This window comes from Manis pentadactyla, chromosome 11 (assembly GCF_030020395.1).
Source record: "Manis pentadactyla isolate mManPen7 chromosome 11, mManPen7.hap1, whole genome shotgun sequence".
NCBI lineage: Eukaryota > Metazoa > Chordata > Mammalia > Pholidota > Manidae > Manis > Manis pentadactyla.
This window is the reverse complement of record NC_080029.1, coordinates 94,560,338-94,583,828: the sequence shown is the minus strand read 5'-3', so window position 1 is coordinate 94,583,828 and position 23,491 is coordinate 94,560,338. Positions and strand designations below refer to the sequence as shown.

At 39.8% G+C, this 23,491-nt stretch overlaps 1 protein-coding gene across 5 annotated transcripts; it reads right to left on the bottom strand.

The window, feature by feature from the left end:
- Positions 1–4,781: 4,781 nt before the first annotated feature.
- On the bottom strand, positions 4,782–22,727 carry AFG2B (AFG2 AAA ATPase homolog B). 5 transcript variants are annotated; one of them, XM_057488782.1, is made up of 9 exons: positions 21,270–22,725; positions 19,663–19,848; positions 14,472–14,630; positions 11,216–11,425; positions 10,524–10,716; positions 9,008–9,138; positions 7,981–8,106; positions 6,238–6,305; positions 5,971–6,107 (listed from the first exon to the last, which is right to left on the bottom strand). In XM_057488782.1, the coding sequence occupies exons 1-8, from the start codon at positions 22,362–22,364 to the stop codon at positions 6,294–6,296; spliced, it is 2,112 nt and encodes a 703-aa protein (XP_057344765.1). In that variant the 5' UTR covers positions 22,365–22,725; the 3' UTR covers positions 5,971–6,107; positions 6,238–6,293. The 5 variants fall into 5 exon arrangements, with proteins under 5 accessions (XP_036761316.2, XP_036761319.2, XP_057344765.1 ...); XM_036905421.2 differs by lacking the exon at positions 6,238–6,305 and having other exon boundaries at positions 4,782–6,105; positions 21,270–22,722; XM_036905424.2 differs by lacking the exon at positions 6,238–6,305 and having other exon boundaries at positions 5,947–6,105; positions 9,048–9,138; positions 21,270–22,726.
- Positions 22,728–23,491: the final 764 nt, after the last annotated feature.

Below are 23,491 nucleotides of genomic sequence, written 5' to 3'. Positions count from 1 at the left end.
CGCTTCGGAAGGGCCGGGTCAGGGCGTTCTGGTCACGCGGGCCGGGCGGGGGGCGTGCGGGACCAGACTGACTCGCTTTCCCCGCTCAGCTCCCGGCTCCCGGGCGCCCCCTGCAGGACTCCGTGCCCGCAGATGCGGCACCGTCGCCGAACTGGGGCGCCGACACCCACTGCCGCCGGGCGCGTGCTAGAGGCTCCGCGTGGGGGCTCCGGGCGGCTGTCAGCCCACCCCGGAACCTACAAGGGGCTGGAACTGAGAGCGAGGGGGTCTCTGACGGCCTAGGCCTGGGTGGAAACCAATCCCTCTAAAAGGGGGTCTGGAAAGGGAGGCGCAGAGCCGGGAGTTCAGGGAAGGCCTTCAGGTGCAGGCAAGTAAATTAGAATTAAACCAATCAAATGAAAAAACTCACAATGTGATGTAGTGCACATATGAAGGTAATTAAACTTAAATTGTAAAGTTCATTGTGGAGAACTCCCACGGTGTCCTGTTTTTCTCCTATTAAATTTTAATTTTCATTTTTCCCCATTCTTTAATGGAAAGAATCAGGAAGTGAGAGAGATGAAAAGAATCATCTGGAAAGGTTTCCAAAAGAAATCTTTGAAGTCCTCTTTTAACTCGCCCCAAAGGTAGAGTAGCCTCACCCTGCACAGAGGGTGCCTGTGGCTGTAAAACCACATAAATAAGGTTAACATTTCTATTCAACCACGGGGCTGTGTTGCTAGACGTTGTACCAGAATCTTCTGGACATGTTTGCAAGGTATGTTATTTGCTTAGAGATGCTGGAATCGCATAGCCATGAAGTGGGGAAAGGTAATCAGAACGCAGGTGGGTCTGGCTCCCAACAGCACTGTTACTTCTGCATCCTGCTCCTAGCTACTGCAATTAAGCCAAGAGGCAAGCTCATTTATTTAAATAGTTATTTTAAAACAATTATTTTAAAACTGAAGTTCAAGCTGAATTAATGTTAAAATGGAAACATCCTCATGTTCCCTGGAAAGGGGCAGACACAGCTGTTTCAACTCCATTTTAGTTCTAAACATGGGGTTTGCAGTGAATTGGATCTGAGTTAAGAGCCCACACCTGGCACACTTCATTAGCTGATTGATTATGAGGAAACTAAACTTTCTGAGTCTTGGTTTATATATCCGTAAGATGGGGACAAAACTAGCTCAACAGAGAGCTGGAAAAAAACCGTTAGAATGTAAATAAAGCACATAACATTCCGCCTTGCTTGTTGTAGGCATTCAATAAATAGTAACTATTATTACTTGCAAATATTTTTTTACATAAATGTAGCCTCACACCCACTTATTCTTGTTAGGCAGAAAGACAGATAGGAGCCGGTAGAAGGAGAATAAGGCCAGTAAAGTCCACTAAATGGGACTCAAAGAGCCAGATAAAGCCAGAGAGCCAGAAGACTCATAGAGTCAATGCCCTTTGCAATATGAGTTCAGTCCACATGCTCTGAATCTGGACTGACCTTGAGACTTGCCTCAGCTAATGCAGGTGAGATAGAGCAGAGATACAACTCAAGCATTATGATTAATTTTCCTAAAAATGCTGAGATGTGAATAGCATAATGGGAACAAGAAGGACTTAACTTGAGCCTAAGAGCAGAGAGTTAGGGGGTTAGATTCCTAACATATTCTTTGGTAATGAACCAGACTTACTAAAGCAAGGCAAGCAGTCTTAACTGATGTGTTGCCCTCACTTGGGAGTAGCCACTGTCTTGGAGAGGAACTGAAGTTTGTCCTGCAGAATTACCTAGAGGACTGGCTATAGACAATGACTTACAGTCTTTCACGACAGATAGACATCATGAGACTGCCTGACAAGCCTATGCTCCCTGACCCTTTATCTTTATCCCATTCTTAAAAGACAGGATCCCAGCTTTTGGGTGCACCTCTTCTTTGAGGTTCCCACACTCCCTGTTCTTTGAGTGTGTACCTTTTTACTTTAAATAAACCTCTCACTGCTCAGCTTACTGCGTTTTCTCTCCGAGCTTTTCCAGTGGTGTGTTTTGTTACTTTGCTATTTCATTCTATTCTCTAGGCTTAAGCACAAGCCTTCACTCTGTCTCTATCCCACCTCAGATTAGAAGGGAGGGGCTGCTGAGAGCTCCGATTTGGGCTTGCAAGTGCCCATCGCTTGGATGACCCAGATGGAGCTGCAGCTCTCCATCGTGCTCTTTAGTCACCTGCCTGAAAATCTCCTTTCTTTGCCTTTGGGAAGTTCTCTGAACATAAACTCACTCCATAATCACTTAATAAATTCCTTCCTCACCTTGTACTCTGACTTCCCTGCCTTTCCAGACCGACTTCCTCCCCAGTATTCTGATAAGGGTTCTTACTGTGTAACCCCAGAGCTGTAACTAGAAAGTTTTGGGTTATACTTCAGAGAAAATTCAACATTAATTCTGCATGATTTGTATGGCATAGAATCCGAGAAGCCTTTTTTAATGCTGTCTACAAGAGTTCTAAAACTACTTTTGTCAGAAGCTTTTTTCAAAAAGCCTTATTTTGTTAATAATTAAAAATAAGTTTCCAGGAAAGCAGGAAGAAAGGGTGAGAGTAGGGGGAGGAGGAAGAAAGAGGAAGAAGAAATCTTACAGGAATGTATCATGGTCCCCAAATAAAAATTAAAATGTGTAATCCTTGCCTTTAAACTCAGAGCCCTGCTCAGCCAATGTTATTTTCAAAATGCAGTACTGTTCTATAGTAGTCTAGGCATTATTCTGGGGACAGAAGCATAGTAAATTTAAAATATTAATAAGACACAAATCCCTTACTTCAAGCTTCTCAACAATTTAGTGCCCATAAATAATGCTAACCCCAGACATGATCTGGTACCAAAGAAAGGTGAGTAAGTCTGACTAAGGCGGTCTGAGAAAACTTACCAAAGATGAAGGTATTGGAGCATACAGATAGACAAGCCAAGTGTAAAAACACATCTGAGGGCAATTAGGGAAACCAAATATGAGAGAATATTAGAGAAGTGTTGTTAATTTTGTTAAGTGTGATAATGGTATTATGATTATGTAAAACAATACCTCTTCTCCTTTTTTTAGAGATTGTATATGGACATATTTACAGGAGAAATATGTCTGGGATTTACTTTAAAATACTTCATCTAAAAAACAAATGAAGCAATTTAGCAAAATATTGATGATGACTCAGTCTAGGCAATGTGGGAGTTTGTTACATTGTTCTTTTTTATGTATGTTTGAAAATGTTCAGAGTAAAATGTTTTAAAAATTCACAAGTTGTATATAGTTACAGATATAATGTGCCCATATAACTTTAAGAGCTGCTTCTATTTGCAGTAATGAGAATTAGACCCAGAAAGCCACGCTTTCCCCCTTTGGTTTAATGACCTTGTGGGAGATGCAAGGGCAATATATGGTTTGTTTTTTCCCAGGATGACTTACAGGCACAGCTCCCACCTGCAAACTCTGGCTGCCCCCCAAAGGAATCCACTCAGGACACACAGCAGCACCCTGGGTCTGCTCCAAAGTCCTGGACGGAACTTCCCATCCCCACCCCAATTTCCAGAAACTTATAGAGCCTTTTCTCTAGCTGCTGCCACCCATGCTTCTAAGAGCACAAGCCATGGCTGCTTGGTTTCCACTCCAGGGATTTAAGCTGAGGTTTTAATCAGCTCAGTATTTATAAGAAAATGTTCTTTTAGTAACCATTTTAGTTGACATTCTGCCCATCTTTCAGTGGCTGCCTATTACCAGGTTTAGCAAATACTGGATTTGCTAAATTTTGGAAGGTGTGGGCATGTACTATATTGTTTAAGGCTATTATTGTGGTCCCGAAAGGAGTTTGAGCTCAGTGTATAGGAAAGCTGTTCATAATTCCCAGGTCCTTTGAAGCTGAAGTATTTTACTATTCTTACTGATTAAGAACACAGCTTTTGGAAGTTGCCCAGAGCCACCCTTAAATCACATTAAAACTGAGTCAAAGAAATCCTTGATCTGACTGCATCATTTATTTTTTCAATGAGAGACAAGTTTTTTGTCCTTGGGGGCTTCCAAAGTTCTGTTGAGAAGTTGTAAATACAATTTAAAAGGCATTTTCAAATAAAAACTTAGCCTCTAGCTGAAGTATGGGCACTAAATTTCTAGCCTAATAGGAACTTTTTCTACAAAAAAACAAGGGGCCCATAGCCAAAGTCTGAGTTAAGGGGTTGAGGCCAGGGTATCCCTCAGGAGTAGAGTCTAAGTTAAGGGGTTGAGTCCAGGTTCAAACCTCAGGAGTAGGGATGGCAAAGGCTTAACAGCTGCCTTGCTCTGTAAAATCAATAACCAATGGAGAACATACGTGAAAACTGTCAGAATTCTAATAAGGTTTCTAGGTATTTTACCTACTACTTGAAAGCAAAGGATCAGTTTGTTAGAATTACTTTCACTGAATTATATTTTATACCTATAAATAAGACAGGCCTTTTCCTTAATTATTCTCAAATAGTGGTTTTGCTTCATCAACAGTCTTGGCTTAGTGAGAAATAGGAAACATTCTAGCACTTGCTTAACATTTATGACTTCATGTATTTCACACACTGTGCTCTCAACCATCATACCCTACACTTCTTTTAACATGTCTCCTATACTTAGTTCACTGCATGATCTGTCTGAAGGCCGTGCTCCCAGCTGGCCTATCATTCATCACACACTCATTCATTCATCATCACACTCCAGTGCCTAGGGTGGCACCTAGCACCTTGTGAGTGAAGAAAGTCTCAGTAAGCTGCCTACCAGATAATGTTAGGCAAGAAAATCGAGTTACATAGTACCTTTTCTTTATTAGTTTTAGAGAATTATCTACACATACATAAGGGACTGGAACCAGATACCAAATATTTTTTGTGTTTATCTGTATTTTTTAGCATTCTAATTATTTTGCAATAAAGGAAAATAAAAACACAAATATCTCTTAAATTTTCAATAGCCCTTTAAGAGATTTAAATATATATATTAAAGCATTATCTTCAAAATATGTAATCTATAGCCTTAAAAATTACTTGTAATTATAATAGGAAAAATGGTAGCTATACAGTGGAGAAACTGGACAATATAACTAAGTAATCAAAATTAACATCATCAGTATCATACATACTCATGTACCTTCAGCTGTGACCTCTAAGAACCAACAGCATTTATGTTGTGCTCTATTGCTGATGCATAACCTGAATCTATCATGCTACAATATCAAACACACATCAGAAACCTATTTTCTATAAAATCATTGTTCCGTACTCTTAAAAATCAAGATCAACAAAGATTGAGGAACTGTTTCAAATTTAAGGAGATTAAATGAAATGTGTAACCCTAGACTGGATCCTGTACCTGGAAAAGAATTAGTTGGGACCATGGATGAAATTCATTTGATAAATTAAAATATTTTATGAATGTTAAATTTCCTGTTTGATAACTACACTATGATTACATAAGAAAACAACCACATCTGTAAGAAATACACACTTAGGTATTAAAGCTATAAAGGGGCATGAGGTATAAAGTCTATTCTTAAATAGTTCAGAAAATACTTTGTGTGTGCATGTATAAAGTGAGGGAGAGAAAGCAATAAAACAGAATGTTAAAAACTGATGAATCTGGGTTAAGAGTATGTAAGAGTTCTTTGTACTATTCTTGCAATTCTAAGTATGAAGTTATTTCAAAATAAAGTTTATAAAAAGCATTTAGCCAAAAAGCAACCACCACCCCCACTACAAAATCAACACACTTACATATACTTTCCTCCTAAATTATGATATTTTAACATGCTTTTTAAAAATAAGATAAATGTTAGCTTATCGAGTCCAAGTTCTTTTATTTACAGGAAATAATACACAGAAACTTTCAAAGTGTGACGTTGTAAACTATAGGACAAGTTCAGATTTTAATTAATCCTTGAGCAGGATGTAAAGTAACTTTTAAATATCCTCTAAGTTAGAAAATCCTTGCTTCTGAAATAAGTTTTCATATAAAGTCAAGTGCCTTTGACTTAAGGATGGCTTTACAATCATAAGTGATTTTAAAAAATGCTCTTGTTTCACTGTGGTTGCTTCTAGTCCGTTTTCTTGCAGAGCCAGCAAGGCAGCCTGTAAGACATGAACAATAGGAAACAACTGATTTGATTGATTTTCTTTTACAGTATGTGGTAATACTTTGAAATCTGAATATAAAAATCTCAGTCTCACTTCCTGGAATTCCAATATTCATGACACTTATCTTATTAAAATGTTAAGGTAGTTAAAAATCCTCTAACTAGACCATCATTTCTTCTACATTAAACTCTAGCCTTAATCGGGAAAAAAGGAAAAGCAAGTTGCAGAGTAATATATACATTATGAGCCCATATATATTTTTAAAGATGAGAGACTATCTTCCTGACCTCAGAGTAGGAGTTTTAGACAGGACACAGCACTGATAGCTCACAAAAGAAAAGATCAAACACATACTCTATGACCTAGCAATTCTCTTTATAGATGTATATATATATATAAAGTAGATATATATATATACACACATGTACCAACAGACATGTACAAGATTGTTCATAGCAGCCCAGTTTATTAGTAACCCAAATGTTCAGAACTAAAATGAATAAATATATTCCTGTACTAGAATATTAAAAAATAATGGAAATGCAGAAACTACTGCTACACACAAAAACATGGATGAGTTTCACAAGCATAATGTTGAGCTCAAGAAGCATATAGAAAAATATACCATACAGTTCTATTTACATAAACTTCAAAAGCAGGGGAAATTAAGCTCCAGCGTGGAAGTCAGGAGAGTGGTCCTCTTGGGGAGGCAGACTGGGAAGGCCCCAAAGGGAAGCTTCTGGGTGTTGATAACATTCTCTTTCTTGGTGGTCATACAAGTGTGTTCACTTTATATTAATTCAGTGACATGTATACTTATGGTCTATGTATATTTCTGAATGTTACATTTAATTAAATTTCATGGAGAGAAAAAAACCTATAATGGCCTCTACTGCCCTCAAAATGAAGTCTAAGTGGCTTTCAAGGACCTGTGTGATCTGGCTATTGTCCACATCTTCAATAATGTCATGTCATCTCTTACCTCCAATCCGCACACCTTATTTTAAGCCTGGATAACTCCCTCATCACCCTCCCAATTTCACCCACATATGCCATCCCTCAGAAGGTTGTCTCTGAAATGCCCCCAAGTCTGGGTCAGTACCCTCCTAGGTACTCCCACAGTATCCTAAGCTTCCTTGACTCACTATATATATATTTTGGTATCATTAATCTACAATTACATGAAGAACATTATGTTTACTAGGCTCCCCCCTTCACCAAGTCCCCCCCACAAACCCCATTACAGTCACTGTCCATCAGTGTAATAAGATGCTGTAGAATCACTTGTCTTCTCTGTGTGTTGCACAGGCCTCCCCGTGCCCCCCACCACCATATTATACATGCTAATCATAATGCCCCCTTTTTTTCCCCCCGCCCTTCTCCCTCCCTTCCCACCCATCCTACCCAGTCCCTTTCCCTTTGGTAACTGTTAGTCCTTTCTTGGGTTCTGTGATTCTGCTGTTGTTTTGTGCCTTCAGTTTTTCCTTTGTTCTTATACTCCACAGATGAGTGAAATCTTTTGGTACTTGTTTTCCTCCACCTGGCTTATTTCACTGAGCATAATACCCTCAAGCTCCATCCATGTTGTTGCAAACTGTAGGATTTGTTTTCTTCCTATGGCTGAATAATATTCCATTGGACTCACTATGTATTTTCAGTTGCCAATTCAGTATTACGATTTGCCTCTCTGCAACCCCCTGTCCACCTGTAAACTCTGTAAGGGAAGCGGAGGAGCCACACCTGTCTGTTTCACCTTGCGGACCTCTGCCTACCACAGAGAAGTCTTTCAGTAAGTATTGCTGAGTGAATGAAGATTTGAATAGATGAAGAAATGTTTTGAACCATAGGTTTCTTCACTAATTAACTTACTTCCCTGCAGAGGTTTCCAAGATCAGCTCCAGAGAAAAAACAAGTTTCCGCTGCTAGGTTTTCTAAGGAAACATCAGGCCCCACTGGCATGGTTTTGGTGTAGATTTTCAAAATAGAAAGCCTGCCCTGGAACAAAATAAAAAATAGTTTGTTTATAATCTTTAACATTTATATTTGATACAAAGCTTTATTAAAACATTTCAAGTTAAGTGTTTTCTGTCATATTACAGAGAATATTTAATATATTATTTAATAATCAAAAAATAAGAAATCACTTCTGAACAGGTAAGATTCTCATCAGTGGCCATATGGCAATGATAAAAATGACATCATGACAAGCTTTTAATACTTTTAAAATTAATTTTTAAAATAGCTAACCATAGATACACCTCTTTAAGAGACATAATGAATCCCTCTTTTGGGTACAAATAGTGCTATCAGACATGGTTTAAGAAGTAAACATGCATTATCAGACAAAATTTAAAAATATAATAGACATTAACACTCTTTTCATCTCTTCAAACTTTGATAAAAGCCCAAGGAAGGAAAAAATTCATTCTCAGTGTCTTTCACCATTCCCTACCAGTGGCTCTTGATGTTAAGGGCAAAGGATTTACTGATTCTTTGACTGTAGATATGTTGTATAATCTCTAAGGATCTAAGGATGCTGACTCAGATAATCTCCAAAACTCTTTTTACACTTCAGGGTTCCTCCATTCTAGTTGTAAAATACTGTTGAATAGACTCAACAAACAGTATTTTGAGTCTGCCACAACACAGGAGTAAAATAATACTTTACTTTTAGGCTATGTTCCTCTGAAAACAGTGCCACGGTATCTGGCAAAAGTAGATTGTAATTATGATTTTACAAAGGTTCCACCAGACAAGGGAAAATGCAAAACCCAGTGTAAGACAAACACCATGCACACCCCTATCGGGTTTGGCATTCAAGTCCACCAGGCTCCTTAGGGCGCCGGTGCTGACATGTTAAGAATGCTCACAAAGAGTAAACAGGCACAATGATTACCTTTTCATTTGGAGGTGGAATATAAATAATCTTATCTAACCTTCCAGGTCGTAACAAGGCATCATCTAAAGCATCAGGCCTATTTGTTGCTGCAACAATCATGACATTTTGATTAAAAACTTCTTCAAACTCTAAGGGAAAACATACAACACACAGTAATGTCAGTAAGTTGTTATTTATTAATTTTTTAAGAAATTATAAATCAGAAGGTCTGTTTACTTTTAAGGAAGGATATCCTTTTCTTGGAACCAGAATGCTTACACCCCCTATCCAGACCACCTTCTTAATAGCAAGGTACCTAAAACAAATGACTAACCATGAACTACTTTGTGTGCATGGTGAAGAGACTGGCCTGTCCGGTGGGACATCCTATGTGAGAAGAGATGAAAAGCCTCACACCGTAGCAGACAACACCCATCTGGGAACCTGAAAGCACCTGAGCCCCAGTTGATGATTACAAAGTAAGTGGACAACTTGAAAAGACAGGAGCATATGACTAACACATGGACATGTATGACAGTGGAAACTCTTGACACTCATGTCCTGGAAGAGGGAGATTTAATTCTTGTTTGTTTTTCTTTCCAGAAGCAGAAATATGACAATTAACATAAGTTGCAGGTTTGTAAATCCTGGATAAAGATAAGGAATATCTAAAAGCAGCCAGGGCAAGGCCCTACACACACTAAGCATTCAAAATTTGTTTGAACTGAATAATTACAGCAGTTCTCCAGTAATGTGATCTCTCAAAGCACTGAGCTCCCTAAGTCTGCAAATATGTTAGCAGAGGCTGGATGAACACCTACCAGATACTGTAGAAAGAATTCCTGCACTACAAGAAGATTTAATTAGAAAACCTCCTGGGTCCCTGCACATTCTAGTGGCGTAAGTTCCTAAGGAGCTGTAAGACTCTCCTCCCATGGAACAATGTTTTAAATGGGAAACAAATAACAAGAAAAGAATAAAAGAAAAGAAAAATTATTTCATAGACAACTTATGGATACCAAACTCTAACTAGAGAAGAGACTCAGAAAGGGAGGAAGGTGGCTTCCAAAAGTCATTTTAACTTCATTATAAGCAAGGAAACCCATTCCTCAAGAAAACTGCAAGTTTTCAATTACTACAATTATGGAAATACCAATCTGTTGTGGTTCACATAAAAATCTTTAGAAAGGGATGAACAATCATTCTTCAGAATACAGAAATAAGAATAAATTCCTTTTTCTATTAGTAGTATGTAATGTTGTATTTCTCAAACTTAGGAGAAACTACATTCATATTCATATGTATTTAAGATAATTTATTATAAAATGTACCTCACCTTTCTTAGCCAAATCATAATTTTTCCAACTCTATAAATATCCAAACAGAATCAAATTGATATTCTCTAATTCCTTCTATGAGATGAATCCAGCATAAGAAAAGCTACTGTATATGCATTGTTTAATGTTGGCCTGGATTTGGTATATTCTGGCTAATAAATACCTCTTCACTTTTTTTTCCAGCTCCTTGTATTTACCCTGTTGATCTGATTTACTTCCTCTTCTCTCTATGGTCTTCAGCCCAACACCATCTAACTCATTCAGGAGCACAGAAAGAACACGCTCTTGAACATTACATCCTGTTTTGCCAATGGACCGAGAACCCAAGAATGAATCAATTTCATCCAGAAACACGATTGCTGGAGTATTTGCTCTTGCTTGTCGAAACACCTTTTGTTAGGAAAATAAAGATATTAAAAAGCTATACATTATGCATTATTCAAGTGAACATGTTTTCTGTATTACTTAACAATTTTAAAAATGTAAAAAGAGAAAGGTTCTAAGTGTCGAGGAATTAGGGAATGAATGAAACAAAGAACAATGAAGTATTATGTAGGGGTTAAAATTTTTATTTTTAAAGAATATTTAATAGGCAATTTTAAAAGCGATAATGTCAAGTTAAAAAAATCACAATGAAGATATAATCTGCCCTCAAGTTTGTTTAAAAGGACACAAAAAGACAAAAGAAATTCACCAAAACGTTAAGCATAGTTAGAAGGATTATGGAGGCTTCATTTACACCCTCCTATATTTTCTAAATTTTCTACAAATAAGTATAACTTTTCTAATCAGAAAAGAAAAGAACACCTATAATATTTAAAATGCGGTTTATCCTTAAGGCATGCCATGAAAATTGACAACTTAGCAACATGGGGGAAAATAAACAAACCTGAGACAAGACTCTTTCTGAATCTCCAACGAAAGGTGAAAAGAGGTCAGCTCCACTCACTGAAACGAAAGAGCAATGACAGCTGGTGGCCAGGGCCCTCACCAGGGTGGTTTTAGCACATCCCGGGGGGCCATACAGGAGAATGCCCTTTGGTTGTGTCAGGCCCATCCTGACAAATTCCTGTGGGTATTTCAGAGGCCATTCAACGCTCTGTAAGTATACCGAGAGACAGTATGCAAAAATAGTTGTTTTAATACAATGATAAAACATCAAATAACAGAAAATTCATTTGTTCATTCAATAATTCTCAGGTACGCGTTGTGAGCTGGAAACACAGCCCATTCCCCACAGAGCAGCCAGCTATCTTATAGCCTAAATCAGGTCACATCACTTCCTGCTTAAAATCCTTCAGTGACTTCCCACCAGAATTAGAATAAGATCCAAATCCAAACTCCTTCCTTACACTGCTTACCAGGCCTTATGCGAACTGACTGCCTCTCCAATACCCCAGCTCCTTCCCACCTCAGGGCCTTTACCTGCCCGTCCCTGCCTGAACACTCGCTCAAGAGCTTTGTGTGACTATCCCCCGTCATTCCAGTCTCAGCTCACAGGTTATTTTCTCAGAGCCCTTCCCTGACCACCCCAGTTAAAGCAGAACCCCTCCTCCTAGTCCCTCTAGGCCACTGCCCAGCTTTTACTGTCGGAGCAGTTACTCACTATCTGAAATTATTTTCCCACGGTGGGTTTGTCATTCTGCTCCTGCTAGAATAAACAAAGTTCACCTCTAAATTCCCAGCACCTAGAATGACATCTTCACAAAGTGGCACCCAATAAATGTTAATTGAATAGTAAGTCAGTCCTCCTTACACTAAGGTAAATGGTTTTGTTAGCATCATGATTTTACAGATGCAGAAACTCAGGCTTAGAGAAGTTAAGGAACTTGCCCAGGTCTTATTCTTAGTGAGAAGGCATATCTAAGACTGCCCCCATGCAGTGTAGATTGAACAGCACAAACTCTTAACTACTATAACACCTATCTCTACATAAAAGGGATAGGATAACATCCTGGCACCTTGGGAACTCACATTTTAGTTGGGGAGACACAGGCATGTAAACTAACAGTGAGGCCAGAAAAAGGCATTTCATGGAGAAGGAACAATACATACAGAGACACATGAAATTGTCTAATTCATCCCAACAGTAAGCAGGAACAGAGGGGAGAATAGGGGAAGCAAAGAGCAGTGGAGTTGAAGTAGAGATAGGAGTCAGATCATGCTGGGCCTTGAGAGTTTTAGTTAACATTGATGAAGCAGTATGGAGAATGGACTAGAAAGAAATGAAACTAGAGGCAGGGAGACCAGTTAGAAGTCTCCTGCAATGATTCAGATTCCAAAAATCAGGCTGGGTGTGTCACAGGCAGTGGAGATGGCAAAGAAAAGATGGATTTAAAACAAAAATATAAAGGTATTTTATACAGGGACTGAGTACTAAACCCAGAGAGGTAGCTACGTGCATAAATGACATGGCCCATGCACTTAGAAGGCAGTTTCTGACTTAAGGGTTGGGATGGCTGGCTGTATTCAATGAGACAGGGAATCCAGGTGTGGAAGTGGAGTTGATTAGCTGAACATTGAACAAGCCGAGTTTGAATCTGAGGTCCCTGGAAGTTATCCAGTAGGCAGCAGCTAAGTAGTTCTGAAGATCAGAAGAACTATCTGGGCTGGATATAAGGATTTTCGAGTTAAGTTTTCAGGAGACACTTGAAGGCTTGGACACTGAGATCAGGAACTCACAAATTCAAAGGAGGACTCCCAGGAGCTTGGAGCACTTACACTTAAGGTACAGGAGAGGAGTGCTCAGACGGGGGAGTCTGACATCTAAAGCTGACAGGAAGGTGTGGCTGACCTCTCTCATGGATTCTGTTTAGATTAAATGAGACAACGCATGTAAAAAATTAGTGTGCTTATCCACAGTCACAAGGATTTGAGGGTTCACTGTAGATACTACTCCTAGTTAAGATGAATAAATTGATATTTCAGTGTTCTGTGTGCTGGTTAGAAAAACTTAGCTCCTTATGGCAGGATTACCCAAAGGTAAATTGAGTAATTTCTCCAAGTACAACACAAGTAAGAGGATCTAAAGAGCTGTGTCCTTCAACATCCACTGTGTGAATCAGACCATACTGACTGTTTATTATAGTTCTGTGCTTTTACCAGTCTCAGGGCAAACACAGGTCTACAAACTAAGAATCTGTATTTGTACAGCCCACAAATTAAGAATCATCTTTACATTTTAATATGCTTGACAAAAAAAAATCAAAAGAATATTTTGTCATGTGAAAGGTATATGATTTCAGTGTCCAGAAAGTTCCATTAGAACACAAGTACAGATGGTCCCTGAATTATGATGGTTCAACTCATGATTTTTCGACTTTATGATGATGTGAAAGTGATAAGCATTCACTAGAAGCCATACATCAGATTTTGAATGCTGAGCTCTTCCTGGCCTAGCAATATGCAGTAAGGAACTCTCTTGTGATGTTGGCCAGTGGCAACAAGCCACAGCTCCCAGCCAGCTGCACAACCAGGAGAGTGAACCACTGATACACTTACAACCATTCTGTACTCAAACAACTGTTTTATTCTTTCATTTGCAGTACAGTATTCAATACATTACATGAGAAGTTCAACACTTTAAAACAGGCTTTGTGTTAAGATGATTTTGCTCAACTGTGGGCTAACATAAGTGTCTGCACATTTAAGGTAAGTTAGGCTAAGCTATGATACTCAGTAGGTTGGTGTATTAAATGCACTTTCAACTTATATTTTTTACTTAATAATGTGTTTATTGGGACATAACCCCATCATAAGTCAAGGAAAATTGTACTCATTACAGCTGCTTTCACGCTGTAACAGTAGAGTCGACTTGTTGCAACAGAGACTGGATGGCCCACAATTCCTGAAGTATTTACTATCTGGCCTTCTATAGAAAGTTTGCTGCCTCGTTCTAGATTATAAACTCTTTAAAGCAAAAAACAAACAAAAAGGGGGTGTGGTAGGTAAGTATGAAAACAGCACTTGACCCCATGGAAGTCCAGGTGAATAAGGACTGAAAAGTGGCCATTCAATTTAGATGTTAGGATTGCAGTAAGGACAGCAGCAAGAGCAGCTTCAGTGCAGTGCTGTTTGTTTTCACCACAAATGCATTCCACTTAAATGGTAATATTTTACTGGCTTAAGCAGATACTCTATCTCACCTGTTTTAACCTCAGTTTTACATCTTCAAGGCCACCAATCTGCTCCCACCCAACAGGCTTGATATCCATCAGTCCAATGACACTTCGAAATGATGAGGGTTGAATCTTTTTAAAAGCTTCAAGGAAGTCTGTTTCATCAATCACTGGACTGCCCTGGTTCTGAAGAAATACACCCAAGAAAGCAAAATCAAGTCAAGATTTAGGTGGGCCTTCTCTGTGATACACAAGCAAAATTACTAATTTTTAAAACAATCCTCTTTTGAATTTGTTAATTTATTTTATCAATATAAAAAAACTTATACACAAAATGTAAAAATTAAGTGTCCCTCCCACAGCCCTTACCAATATTCATCCCAGAGGATAAGTTTCTTGTGTATCCCACCAGTATGTTTTATGACAATAAGCATATGTATATCCTTTCAAACAGATACACAAATGGGACCCTACTGCACAGATTAGTCTGTACTTTTTCTTTTAAGAAGATTTATGGTACATGTTGTTTGCTTTGCTCAGAGAATTAAATAGAGTGTTTAAAATTATTTATTTGTATATTAACAAATAATATTATGTTAAATTTTGTTAAATATTTTTTTCAACGATGTAATGATTTTTTTAACTTAAGGTATCATTGATAAACAATCTTATGAAGGTTTCACATGAACATTGTGGTTACTACATTCACACATATTATCAAGTCCCCCCACATACCCCATTGCAGTCACTGTCTATCAGCATAGAAAGATGCTATAGAGTCAACACTACTTGTCTTCTCTGTGCTATACTGCCTTCCCCGTGACCCCCCTATATTATGTGTGCTAATCATAATGCCCTTTACTCCCTAGTCTGCACTTATTATCTTAGAAATCTTTATGCCACCTTTTATCAAACAATACATCAACTTCACATCAGTCTTTTCCTATCATAACAACAGAGTTCTCTCTCACTTTTTTTGACAATTGCAAAATACATTATTGTATAAGTGTACCATAAATTTAACTATATCCTTCTGTTGAACATTAGGTTGTTTCTAGTCTTTTGTTCTTAAAAACAAAGCTGCAAACGGAAGTGCTTGTGCACGTGTTCAAGTATTTTATATAATAATTTTCTCAAAAGTAGAATTACTGGACTTAAGAGTATGCACATTTACAATTTTAACAGCTATTACTGAGCTGTCCTCAAGAGTTGCACCAGTATGAAGCTGGTCTCCCCATACCTCTCTGACGCTGGATGTTACCTATCTTTTAATTTCTGACAGGGTGACAAAAGAACTGGTACTCACTACTGTGTTAATTTAATTTCTTAAATCAAGAGTGAGGTAGAGGGAATGATGGAATTACAATATTCACTTTTCTGCAACCATCATAGCAAAAGGCTGTTTTGGGCAAGAATGACCAATGGAAGGAAAGCTTGATGAGGAGCAGGATATTTGCATGATCTCAAAGGGTCTCCTCACAGATTAGTAACTAGTTGCAAAAGGGAAACTGGCAGCTGTTCAGCGGAGAAACTGGATAAAACCTTGACTGGTTGATCACATCAATCACCAATTAGGGGATATCACCAATGAGGGGCAGGTGGACATCTTGTGCCTCCACATGACACCCTAAGAAGTTCACACTATGGCTTATGCGGTATTTTCAGGTGCATGCATATCCTGAATCTGACTACAAAAAAACATCAGTCAAACCGAAATTGAGAGACATTCTATAAAATCACTGATCTATAAAATCCTTAAAATAAAGCCCATGTGAAATGTCTCCTTAAATAAAAAGCTATAGAAATGTGGGAGATTAAAAGAAACTAAGAAGTAAATGCAGCACATTATCATAGTCTAGATCCTATACAAAAGGGGGAAAAAACTGCTAAAAAGACTGAGACAATTACCAAAATCAGAATATGGACTCTAGATTTGATAACATTTACTATCAGTATTCAATTTCCTGAATATAATGATTATAGATAACCATATTGTGTTCATGTATGGAAATATACCTGTTCTTCAGAAACAGGCACTAAAATATTAAGGAGTAATGGGTTATGATGTATGCAACCCATTCTTAAATGATTCAGAAAAAATAATGTGTGTGTGTGTGTGTGTGTGTGTGTGTGTGTGTGTGTTTGGGGAAAGTGAGAAAATAATAAAAGTTCATTTGGCAAAATGCTAAATGTTAGTGAATTTGGATAGAGTTTAGCAGTTCTCTATCTTGCAACTTTTCCTGAAGTTTTTAATTATTTGAAAATAAAAAGTTGAAAAACAAAAACAAAAAACTGAGACTATGTTTTAAGGAAAGTTGAGGAATTTTTACATTTATTGCTGTTTATAATCTTTTTATTGCCAACTACCTCTTCATATCTTATTGCCAATATTCGCTTGGATTGTTGGTCTTTTCTTATTGATTTTAAGAGTTCTTTCTATATCAAGGAAATTGATCTTGGGCAAAAAGCATTTCTTACAGTCTTTCTGTCACCTTGCTTTGCATGTAGTAGTGTTTGCCATCCTCAAATGGTCAAATTAGTAAATTATTTCCTTTTTGACTATTAGGTTTTATGTTATGCCTACAGAAGTTGTCTTCACTCTAAGATTATATTTTGAAGAATCCTTCTTGCAATTGCCTTGATCATCCTAATGAAGCATATTTTTTGTTACAGTTAAAAACTCATGTTTCTATTGGTAATAGCTGTATTATTTAAGTATTTGCCCTCATATCAAATTCTGAACATTTAGTTGCCCTCAAATTTCCACTCTCAATAACCATTTTATCCCATTTATGTAAGATTACGTAAGTGAATATATATGTACAGTGCTATTCTGAATAGCATTCCTATAAAGTATTAATAATTATAATCTCTGAGGGGTGAGATTTCAGGCAATTTCTACTTTTTTAGTAATATTTTATCTTGTTTAATTTCTCATGAAGAAAACTATTAAACAATTTTTTTTAATGGCTTTTTTTTTTTTAACTGGCTAGCAGTATTAGATGTTGGGTACTTAAATACTAACTTTTAGGTAACACCAACTAACATTTAAAAATCCCATTTATAGTTCAAGATCACTTGCATGTACATTTCACCTGATTCTCATAACTCCTTCAGGCAGATTAAAATATTTCCCTTGTGTGTATATGTGTATATCCTAAAATGTATTTCTAATCCTTTAATAGGAATACTTCACAAAAAGCTGAACAAGTCTTGTGTCACTTGTCTGCCCTGGTACAGAGGCAACAGCGACCCCTCAGCTATCTGGAGGCAGAAAGAAGAAAAAGAGCCAGTACCTTCCCAGATGCCTCCGTCCCTTCTTCCTTTTTGCCTTTCTTTCTTCCACTTCCCTGGTTGTTTATGAACTCAGCCATCCCCTGTGGTAACTACGCCTGGGCAGGCCCCTCCTCAAGTAGCAGTGGGCTCCACCCTAGGACAACGGCGGCTGGCTGGTCCACCTAAGCCAAGGTGCTTAAAGTCAAACCTGGAACTTCAAAGCAGAGGGAATCCTAAATGTACATGTCCTCTCCCACTCCACATTCATCCTCCCTTCAAAAGGCATATATTCTCCCCACCTTTACACATGGGACTTGTCATTATATCTTCAAGCAGTTTTGGTTCTAAACCCGGAAGATTAGGACTTAAAAGTTCATATAACTCCTTTCCCACCTTCAGTAGTATTAGGAGTAAAAATAAAAGGAAATGAGGAAAGATGTAACTTATCTAGGCTAAGAAAGTTGTCAAAATTTAGGATGGTAAATCATTCTTTTATAAACAAACTCAAAATTGGTTTTCGAAAATTATAAGATCAAAAGACAATTTTAATATTGTAATAGACTGAAAGTGGTTCTCGAATTCTCAGCATGCTGAAATTACTTTTTCTCTGAAAAACATTTTTCTGAAGGGGTTTAGGGATTCAAGATTACTTAGTACATACAAAATGAAGAGCTTTTTCCAGTCCACAGTGTTGAAAACTATTATATTTAAGCTAATACCCTAAAAACTGCTAAGAAATGTAGTCATAGATTAAAGATTTAAATGTCAAAGACAAATAAATTTCCAGGTGCCCAATCTTCTCCTGGATTAGAAAAGGTTATTTTCCCAACAAAACAATCATATTTTTTTCCTAAGAAATATTTATTAATAACAAAGGGAAAGATAGTATCTTGTCAATGAGGAAATTCCAGAGATATCACCTTATCCAAGAAATTAAGTTAGCTTCAGCAGTAATAGGACAAAGACATGTCATTTCCTACCTAATAGATGCAATAAGAAGAACACAGTATCATTTCTATGACATTCCTGCCAAAAATGCAAAAGTTGAACCAACTCATAAAGGAACATCAGTAAAACACAAACTGAGTAATATTCTACAGAATAAATGATCTGTACTGTTAAAATGTTAAAGTCATAAAAGAAAGACTGAAGAAAGGCTCCAGATTAAAGAAGACTAAGAAATCATGACAACTAAATGCAATGTATAATCTTGGATCAAAAAGCAATTTTTCCTTTTTAAATTTTTGGGGCAAATTAGTGAGAAATATGTGAAATTTGGCCAGGTCTATACAGATTAGGTAAAAGTATCATGGGAGTATTAATTTCCTCATGTTGATAATTGTACAGTGGTTTAAGTCCCTTTTTTTGACAAACATACACAAGATTTTAAGACTAAAGGAACATGATGGCTCCAGTATATTCTCAAATGTTTCATAAAAAATATATATGTATGCAGAGAGGTACGTCTATACAAACACATATACATGAAGAGAGAATGATAAACAAATGTGGTAAAATGTTACATTTGGATAACATAGGTGAAGGGTATACAGAAATTCTTTGTACTATATTTGCAACTTTTCTCTAAGTCTGAAATTTCTTCCAAACAAAGCAAAATTAAAAATTAAAAAGAAGTATGTTTGATTCTCCTTAAGGGAGCAAACGGTCTTTTTCCTGGCTGCTCTGAGCTTCAGCACTAGGGAGTTACTATGGGAGTGGGGAAAAATGCCTTGGGTAGACCTGGAGGACTCAGCCCGCGGTCTCCACCTTCAGTCAGATACTATCTATATGGAGATGAGATGTAAAAATATATGGAAGAAATAGCTGTGGAAGGTATCAAAAGTTCCACAAGAATGTACTTACTATTTTTCTTAGCTCCAATATTAATTTGTTACGTTAATGAAAATATCAGCTTAGATGGCCATAAATCAGTCCTGCCTACCTTCTCACTATGAAGCAGTGCATGCATGGCAGCCTCCCTACAGAGCGCGGTCAGGTCTGCGCCAACATAGCCAATGGTCATTTCTGCAAGGAGGCTCAAACTGACTTGATCGGAGATGGGCATCTTTGAGGTAGTCACTTGCAGTATGGCCTTTCTTTGTTTAAGTGTAGGGGTCCCAATGACAACCTATATGCAAAAGAAAAAAAGGAAAAAATTACATAGTTTAAAATAGACTATAATTTCTTATCCTAACATGTATAATAACTTAGTAAATAAATGTGGAACTAGTACTATGTACTCTTAAGCATACATTTTCTGAATACATGAAAATCCTAATTTTCCAGAGGAGTATTGTTGGCTAGTAACCTGCACAGGAAAATTATATAGAGCTATTCCTTGATTTAAGATGGGGTTATGTCTGGATAAAACCATTGTTAAACTGAAAATATTGTTAAGCAGAAAATGCATTTAATACAACTGAGCCACAAAACACCACAGCTTAGCCTTGCCTACTTTTAACGTGCTTAGAACACTTGGATTAACCTTCGGTTGGGCAAAATCATCCAACATAAAGCCTCAAGTGTTGAATATCTCATGTAATTTTGCTGAATACTCTACTTAAAATGAAAACCAGAATGGCGTAGGTTGTTCTCCCTTGGTGGCTGGGTGGCTGGTGGGTAGCCGCAGCTTGCCGAGGCCGCCCGGCATCACAAGCGAGTACCTTACTGCGTATGGCTAGTCCAGGGAAAGACCAAAGTTCAAAGTGTGATTTCTACTGAATGGACATTGCTTTCGCATCATCATAAAATTGAAAAATTGTAAGTCAGGGACCATCTGTATGTCATTTAACAAGTTCATATTTGTTATTTTGGAGAACCTACCAAGTTCTGGATGTCAGGAATAAACCAGACAGACTCCGTCCCTACCCTTATGGAGTTTCTTCAGGAGACAGGTAAGCTAGAAGTGTGCAATTATCATCCGTCTCTTCAGAATCCTACCACAAAGTTCAAACATCACTTCAATTACCCACTAATCAAACTATGTAACAGAAATCAAGACTCAATTTCGGACTGAAGCTTATAAAATAGGACAGCTCAGTCTTCCTAACATTTCTGGGAGCAACTGTGCATACTTTCTCAATTGTGGGATAGGATGCTGGTGTCCTGACAAGGAATGAATAAATCCAAGAGGTAAGGCCTGCTTTGATTTAGTCTTCCTTGACTATTTCAACACGCTTATTTCTTGAGGCTATCCTACTATAAACTGTCACTCCAAATCCGTAAGAGTTTAATACACGGTAACTCACCTAATTCCCTTAAAACTTAGTATTACTGATTTTGATTACAGTACTAATCTTCAGCACCCGCACAATAAAACTAATCCCTAAATGGCCACCATGCCCCTCCGAGCAGTTTGACTCCGGAGAAAAACAGGTCCTGGCTCACGTAACATGAAAGGATAGAGAACGTGTTCTCTGCCTTACGAAAGACCCCACTCCAGCCTCACAGACTTCCAAACCTACGTGGCAAACGCCTCGGGGCAGCCAACCGGGGCCAGAAAAGGCCGAGGTTCCGGGGACAACGCGCTACCTGGCCCGGCCTACTTACCTCTCGGTCAAATCTCCCGGGCCTGCGCAGCGCCGGATCGAGTGCGTCCGGCCGGTTGGTGGCTCCCACAGCCACCACCTCGCGGTCCCCACTGATGCCGTCTAGCAGCGTCAACATCTGGGCCACCACGCGGCTCTCGGGGGCTCTGTGTGGGCCGCCCCGCCGAGGACACAGGGCGTCCACCTCATCCAGGAAGAGGAGGGTGGGCCTGCGGCCGGCCAACTCTTGGGCGCGCTGGAAGACCCGCCGCACGTTCTCCTCGGTCTCCCCGGGCCGGGCGCCCTGAAGCGCGGGGGCGCTCACTGCCAGCAGCTCCGCTCCCGCCTCCCGGACCACGGCGCGCACCAGCTGGGTCTTGCCCACTCCGGGCGGGCCTGCCAGGAGCACCCCGCGGGGCACTGCTAGCCCCAGCGCGGCCAAGGCGCGGGGGTAACGGAGCGGCAGGTGGAGGAGCTCCCGCAGCGAGTCTGCAGCCTCTGAAAGGCCCCCCAAGGGCACCTCCGGCTGCGGCTTGGCTTCTGACGGGGGCACCCCGCTGAGGCCGATGTGGGTGCAAGAGGTGACCAGGCCGGCCGGATCCGGGCTCGGCGCCCCGCAGACGATGTGCAGTGCGGCCACGGGGCCCGGGAAGCCCGGCGGAGCAGCCACCACGTGGCCCCGGGAGACTGGCCGGTTCCTCAGCAGCTCCTGGGCCGCCTCCAGCACCGCGGCTGGATGAGGGGCCCCGGGCGCGCCCGCCTGCTCCCGCAACACTGGCCACACGGTGAGGCGCCGAAGGCACGGGCAGGGCACCAAGGAGAGATTACTTAGCCTGAGACTTCCCGCGGGTCCCGGCGCCCTCACTGCCGCCCCAGGGCTCGCGCACTGCGCATCCAGCTGCACAAAGCCGTCCGCTCCGTCCCGCCGCGGCCAGGCGGTGCAGAGGCAGGAGCTGCCGTCAGGCAGCGAGATCTTCACTGCGGAGCCCAAGTGTGCGCCCAAGGTGCGGAGGGCTGCCGGGCCCAGGCGACAGCGTTGGGTGCCCCGGTCTTTAGGGTCCAAGGGTAGCAGCTTTAAGGGCGGCCCTTCGGGAAAGGGGCCTGAGTCCGGAGCCATTGCACACAGACGAATAGAGGCCGAGGAAAGTGGGGTAGGAATTCCACTCGGGCTGGAAAGGCAGGTACACCGCGCTCCTCGGCCGGAAGCAGGTGACGCGCATGCGCCAGGAGAGAATTTCTAAAGGGCCAATCGCAAAGTTAGTGCTCCGGCACTTCTTGTGGCGGTTGGTTCGTTAACATCTAGTCACTCTTGATGACCTTTATGGAAAAAGATTTTGTTAGTAGTGTCTAGGAAGCAGCATAGGCTAACTTCACCAGGTCAAAAACCATGTACCTTGGTGGTGTGGGAAGTTACCATAATCTCTCCCTGGCTCCCAGCCTCGAGCATCACAACCTGCACTGTGGACTATCAGCCTAGAGACTGCTATTTTGTGAAGAAACCGCCCCTGTCCCCATGAACACAGTAGTTTGTAGTGCTCTGGTGCTAGTCTTAGGGGACTTAGAGTAGCTGAGAAAGAGCGTTGGTGCCGTTGATAACCGGAGTTCCACTCTATTTGGAAGGCCCAATAATAAATGCCTTTTGTATAGAAAATCACCAGAATTGCAAGAGAGAAAGCACTGTGTAGCCTTTTAATTCCCCTGCAGAGGGGAAAAAAGGAAAACCAGGTCTTCTGCTGTATTTGTGGTACACCAATACATTCTGTTCAGATTCCTGATGTACTCCTTCGAAAGTTCTTTGACAGTAACCTAATCCTAACCTATTCTGTTCAGGTAGTAGTGCCTATTGTCTACTTAGTGCACAACAGTACTAAATCCTGTGTTAGAAGGGATGCCTGTCTATATTATTAAGACTACTGCCTGCTATTCTCTTTCACCTTTCCTCTCCCTTCTCTACAGGAAATTACTCTCTTCTCTGCGTCAGCTGGAATACATTTCCTATCCTTTTTAAATCTGCTCATCAAAAAGAGCTACCGATATTCAAAATCAAGTGTTTATCCTACTCACATATTTCTGTTTTTCCCACCACACTGCAATTCAAATGTGATTACAAAGTTGAGACTGCAGATAGATTGCTTAAGTCACCGGGGATTGATGTGTTGTTTTGTTTTTTCTACTTACATAAATAATCAATTGTGTACACTATGGCAGCAATGTCTCCTCCATGGAAAGTACTGTCAGGTCTGG

What these genes read in the sequence shown, in the direction of transcription:
- AFG2B (XM_036905421.2), bottom strand. Translation starts at nt 22,364, where the DNA reads ATGGCTCCGGACTCAGGCCCCTTTCCCGAAGGGCCGCCCTTAAAGCTG. An exon ending in AAGTAAATCAGATCAACAGG is followed by an intron (nt 9,139 to 10,523) that starts GTAAATACAAGG and finishes GTTTTCCCTTAG; the next exon opens with AGTTTGAAGAAGTTTTTAAT. An exon ending in TTCCACCTCCAAATGAAAAG is followed by an intron (nt 8,107 to 9,007) that starts GTAATCATTGTG and finishes ATTTTGTTCCAG; the next exon opens with GGCAGGCTTTCTATTTTGAA.